Source organism: Medicago sativa, chromosome 8 (assembly GCF_051527215.1).
Source record: "Medicago sativa cultivar Bolivia chromosome 8, Bolivia_mono, whole genome shotgun sequence".
Lineage (NCBI taxonomy): Eukaryota > Viridiplantae > Streptophyta > Magnoliopsida > Fabales > Fabaceae > Medicago > Medicago sativa.
Genome location: NC_140756.1, coordinates 10,163,933 through 10,169,810, shown reverse-complemented (window position 1 = coordinate 10,169,810; position 5,878 = coordinate 10,163,933). Strand labels below are relative to the sequence as shown.

Here is a 5,878-nt window from a genome sequence, read left to right as displayed (position 1 = left end):
AACGGCGGCGAGAGAATGCTCGATGTGACCGTAATGACTTTCGGCACGGCGGCGATGAGTCTTCGCGGTGGGACGAAAGGTGCCTGCAGGCACGTTAGCACTCCAACGCTCAAATCGGTAATGGAACAGAGAAAGAGTGTGTAAGAAGTGATGTGTACCTTGAGGGTGAAGCAAGTTCACCCTTATATAGGCGCATGCTAGCCATAACCACCTCCGGGTTATGCGGCGTGTGAATAGGGACGGAGCAAGACACGTGTAGGGTGATCCTTGCGCGAGACGTGCTCTGTGTGGCACGGTGCATGCAAGCCGGCGTGCTCCTTTGGTGCGGAGTCTTGAGGCGGTGCAAGTCCGGCCAAGTGTCGGTGTGTGGTTGGTGGGCTAGGTGGGCTCCCTCAATGGTTGAAGATCGTTTGTCTTTTAGCAAAGTAAACTCTCTCAAGAAACTGGCAAAAGAGACTAAAGAGCTTAAGGATTAAAATTGTAAATTTTGACATTAAAGAAGTGTGAATGCAAGCAATACTCGAGTTGACTTCTTAGTTCTTTTTTTTTTATTTGTGCAAGAAAAAGCTACCCGTAAGCAATACTCGATTTGGCAACATATCATAATAATAAAATAATGCAACTTGTGATTTTTCCATGTAATTCCCATTGCTTAGCGCGTTGCTAAAGTCATCTAATTGCAAACTCAATAGAGCATCTCAACGACTCCACAACTCAACAACTTCTTCCACGTGAATTTCATTAGGAACATGAAACAAATTACAAACCTCATCAAACCAAATTAAATCCTAGTATTCCTCAAAAAACACCATTTTGTTACATGTTTATGGCTTTTCTAAGTCATAACACAAACCACTTTTTCATAACATTCCTCATATTTTGCACATTTTATTCATGTTATAGTGCCATCAACGACACCATTACATCATCCAAATCACTCAAAGACAATGAAACAATAACCTCAAACAACACAGATCTCAAGCTAGGATTTTTCAGCCCATTGAATTCAACCAACCGTTACTTAGGAATTTGGTACATCAATGAGACCAACAACATATGGATTGCAAATAGAGACCAACCCCTTAAAGATTCAAATGGAATAGTCACAATTCAGAAAGATGGAAATCTTGTAATATTGAACAAACCAAATGGTATCATCATTTGGTCAACAAACATTTCAACTCCAACAAATTCAACAGCTAAACTTGATGATGCAGGGAACTTGATTCTAAGAGACATCAATTCTGGAGCAACAATCTGGGATAGTTTCACACACCCTGCAGATTCAGCTGTTCCGTCGATGAAAATTGCATCTAACAAAGTAACAGGTAAGCAAATTGCTTTTGTAGCAAGAAAAAGTGACAATGATCCTTCTTCAGGACATTTTACAATTAGTGTTGAAAGATTGGATGTACCAGAAGTTTTCATTTGGAAAGATAAAAATATTTATTGGAGAACTGGTCCATGGAATGGAAGGGTTTTTCTCGGAACGCCAAGATTGTCAACCGAATATCTATTTGGTTGGCGTTTAGGTGTCGACGATGATGGAACCACTTTTATAACTTATAATTTCGCCGACAAAACTATGTTTGGAATTCTCTCATTGACACCACATGGGACACTTAAGTTGATTGAGTATAAGAATAAAAAGGAACTTTTTAGACTTGAGGTGGATCAAAATGAGTGTGATTTTTATGGAAAATGTGGGCCATTTGGTAACTGTGATAATTCTAGTGTACCAATTTGTAGTTGTTTTGATGGGTTTCAGCCAAAGAATTCGGTGGAGTGGAGTTTAGGCAATTGGACTAATGGTTGTGTGAGAACAGAAGGATTGAACTTGAAGTGTGAGATGTTGAAGAATGGATCAAATTTAGTGAAACAAGATGCATTTTTGGTGCATCATAATATGAAACCTCCTGATTTTAATGAGAGATCAGCTGGTAATCAAGATAAATGTGGAACAGATTGTTTGGCAAATTGTACTTGTTTGGCATATGCATATGATCCTTCTATAGGTTGTATGTATTGGAGTAGCGAGTTAATTGATTTGCAGAAATTTCCTTCTGGCGGAGTTGATCTCTTCATTCGTGTGCCGGCAGAACTTGGTAAATTTTCTCTCTTTTTTACTAAATATTTCGTACGGTCATAAGATCAAATATAAATCTCTTAGACGCACTCATAAAATATTAATTCTACATTTTAGTGTACCAAAGACTTGATCTTCTCTAAGGCCGTTTATTACAGTTCGTTTCTTGAAAAAAAATTACTTTTTATTATAAATGAACTAATTACTTTTTGAAGGTTTTTTTTTTACCTAATTACTTTTAGAAGTTATCATCCATTGTTACAAATTCTAGAAAAAAAAATAAAATGCCAAGGGGAAAAAAAATCTAAAAACTACTTAAGATGAGGAGCTCTTTTTAGTAGCTTTTTTAGAGAGAAAAAATTGATAACGAGTTTTTTTAAAAAGAAAATATGATTTTCATTATGATAAACAAACACAATAACTTTTGTTTTCTTTTTTGCTTTTTAAAATCTTTAAATTATTGAATATCAAAATAATCTATTTAAGTTTTTACACTCTAATAATCTGAATTTGAGTCCTATACAGTTGCGGTTACTAAAAAGCAAAAAGGGGGCAACAAAGGTGTTTTAATCATTGCCGTTGCTGGGGGGATAGGAGCACTTATCTTGGTAATATGTGCTTATCTTTTGTGGAGGAAATGTTCAACTAGGCATAAAGGTAAAGTTGCCTTAGAAAAGAGGGTGACAATTATTGTTACTTTATAATATATATTCTTGCATAATTATAATTTAGAATGGATTTATATAAATTTTAATTATAATTTTAGCTTGACAATATATATTCTTGTTAACAACTTACAAATGTATTCAGGAAGTAAGTCTCAAAACTTGATTAATAGAGAACAAAACCAAATGAAAATAGATGAGCTACCAGTTTATGAGTTTGCAAAGCTTGAAGCTGCCACAAACAACTTTCACTTTGGAAATATTCTTGGAAAGGGAGGTTTTGGTCCTGTATACAAGGTGATTTTATCTAAGATTTTTTTATTTTTATGTTATTTATTGAATTATATATATTATAAATCCAAAATTAAATTAAAATATTTTTGACACTATCCAGGGAATAATGCAAGATGGCCAAGAAATTGCGGTGAAAAGACTCTCAAAAACATCGGGACAAGGAATAGAAGAATTCATGAACGAAGTAGTAGTGATTTCTAAACTTCAACATCGCAATCTTGTAAGACTTTTAGGTTGCTGTGTTGAAAGAGGAGAGCAAATGTTGGTCTATGAGTTCATGCCAAATAAAAGTTTGGATGCCTTTCTCTTTGGTTAGTTATTTTGCATCTTTTCTATTCTAAGCTCTAACCACAAATTAATATTGTTAGCTCACTTAGTAGTACAGTGATAAGTTAATGAAAAATTTACTAATTTGCTAAGTAAATTTTTATTTTGGTACTGGCCATACAATAATCATAAGCACCTGCTTAAATGTTTAAAAGTTTATTTGAAAACTTAGCTTCTAATATAAGCACTTGATTAAGTGTTTGAAAGAGCCTATAAAATAGCTTGTGATCTGTCAACAATAATTTTCAAAAACTCCTTCATATATATATATATATATATATATATATATATATATATATATATATATATATATATATATATATATATATATATATATATATACATTATAATGTTTTCCTTCTTTTCAACGTTCATAAAGCACCAATTTGTCATCACATTAATGTGTTCTTTATTCTTTTAAAGATCCGCTACAAAAGAAAAACTTAGATTGGAAAAAGCGGTCAAACATAATTGAAGGGATAGCTCGAGGTATACTCTATCTTCATAGAGACTCAAGACTAAGGATTATACATAGAGATTTAAAAGCAAGCAACGTCTTACTTGACGGCGACATGATTCCAAAAATATCAGACTTTGGTTTAGCTAGAATTGTTAAATTTGGAGAAGATGATGAAGCTAACACAAAAAGGGTTGTTGGAACTTAGTAAGTAATCATATCTCATCGGACATTACAATGTTGGAATTAATATTACAAATACATTGTTTCATTATTATTTGTCTTATTATAACATGGATTTGTCTAACATATATCCTAAATGCAGTGGTTATATGCCACCTGAATATGCAATGGAGGGGCTTTTCTCAGAGAAATCAGATGTCTATAGTTTTGGAGTTTTATTGCTAGAGCTTGTCAGTGGACGAAGAAATAGTAGCTTTTATCACAGCGAGGATTCTCTTAGTCTTGTAGGCTTTGTAAGTTTATATACTCGATGTCTTTATTACATATACTACAATACAAGAAGTGTTAGCAATACACTTTCAACGCTTATTGTTAGTTTAAAATTTGTGTGAACTCCACCATTCTTCGTGGGTCAAGTTTTCTATGTCATTCACATTGGAAGAACTTACGCAAATTTTAACCAATATTAAAGAGTGTTGGAAGTGAATTTAGAAAGAATCTCAATATTATTGGTAACAAGTTTATCATTATTTTTTTTCATTTACTAGGCATGGAAGCTATGGTTAGAAGAAAACATTATATCTCTAATAGATCCTGAGGTATGGGATGCATCTTTCGAGAGCAGCATGTTGAGGTGCATACACATAGGACTTCTTTGTGTGCAAGAACTTCCAAAAGAAAGACCAAGTATATCAACTGTTGTTTTGATGCTTATAAGTGAGATCACACATCTTCCTCCTCCAGGTAAAGTTGCCTTTGTTCACAAGCAAAATTCTCGAAGTACAGAATCTTCTCAACAAAGTCATCGATCTAACTCAAACAACAATGTAACTATGAGCGATGTCACAGGCAGGTAAATAATGTGCATTATGGAATCAATACTACCATTGTTAAGGAAAAAACTTTTATTTGATCATAGTTTACTGAGTTTTGTCAATAAACAGATTTGTTTTCTATTTATTAATTTGGGAAGAGAATTTGTATTGCCTTGATTGTTGTGGCTGCGAAATTGTTCTCAATCTAATAACTAATAAACCTAATACATCTCTGCACAAAGGACCGGAGGGAGTAGTAAATTTCACTTAAATATGACTTTGTTTAGTAACTAGACTTTTGACCCGTGCGTCGCACGGGTTTTTTCGACTATAATAGAGACCAATAAATAATCTTTAACCCGTAAGATCATTGATATGGTAGAAAATATTTTCTTCAAAAAAAAAAGGCAAGCGGATAGGAATGAAATTGGTGTGCAATGCATTTTTTAGATGGAATTTGTTAGGTTAAATAATTGCAAACCTAATAAAGCAAATGAGCGGGAAAAAATTAGGTTAAGTTGCCGCATACGTAACAAAATTAATAAATAAGGATTACGTTGTTGGAAATTTAGGTCTTAGTTAAAACAGATTTCATAAAACATGTTCAACAATCATGAATCAATAGCGGAAGCAAACAAAACATTGAACGTGATTATGAACGGATCTACGACATGTTTGATTTATCAAGGATATTAAGAATTAGGGTATTAGGAATATCTGGATAAAGCTTTCATGTAGCCCTCTCGACAACGGCAATAAGGAGAGAAGGTGATATGAAACAAACAAGAACGTTAGCGACGGCTGATTTGGTTCTTCCTCAACCGGTACCTTTATGCCTCAAGTTCTCTTCAGATGGGGAGAAGAGAGAGTTCGCCGTGTACGGTATATTGGGGACCATAGCCTCTTTTATATTGGATGGCCATTAGGGTTTCCCATTATTCCGTTAATGGGCCATCCGGACATCCACCCATTGAGTCCATATCAACTAATTAAATATTTAATTAATTATCCAATTAGAAATCTAATAGCCTTATTACTTAATTTGATCACT

General features: G+C 33.9%; 1 protein-coding gene across 1 annotated transcript; it reads left to right on the top strand.

Annotated features, from left to right (window-relative positions):
• Nucleotides 1–521: 521 nt before the first annotated feature.
• Nucleotides 522–5,004, top strand: LOC146896810 (G-type lectin S-receptor-like serine/threonine-protein kinase At1g11300). The gene is made up of 7 exons (XM_085738278.1): nucleotides 522–2,105; nucleotides 2,612–2,743; nucleotides 2,897–3,048; nucleotides 3,146–3,356; nucleotides 3,796–4,036; nucleotides 4,155–4,305; nucleotides 4,561–5,004. The coding sequence occupies exons 1-7, from the start codon at nucleotides 821–823 to the stop codon at nucleotides 4,867–4,869; spliced, it is 2,481 nt and encodes an 826-aa protein (XP_085594404.1). The 5' UTR covers nucleotides 522–820; the 3' UTR covers nucleotides 4,870–5,004.
• Nucleotides 5,005–5,878: the final 874 nt, after the last annotated feature.

Bases quoted from the DNA above. Each gene is read 5' to 3' on its own strand.
- LOC146896810 (XM_085738278.1), top strand. From the start codon at position 821: ATGTTTATGGCTTTTCTAAGTCATAACACAAACCACTTTTTCATAACA. The intron at 2,744-2,896 runs GTAAAGTTGCCT...AAATGTATTCAG, and splicing joins ATGTTCAACTAGGCATAAAG to GAAGTAAGTCTCAAAACTTG. The intron at 3,049-3,145 runs GTGATTTTATCT...GACACTATCCAG, and splicing joins GTTTTGGTCCTGTATACAAG to GGAATAATGCAAGATGGCCA.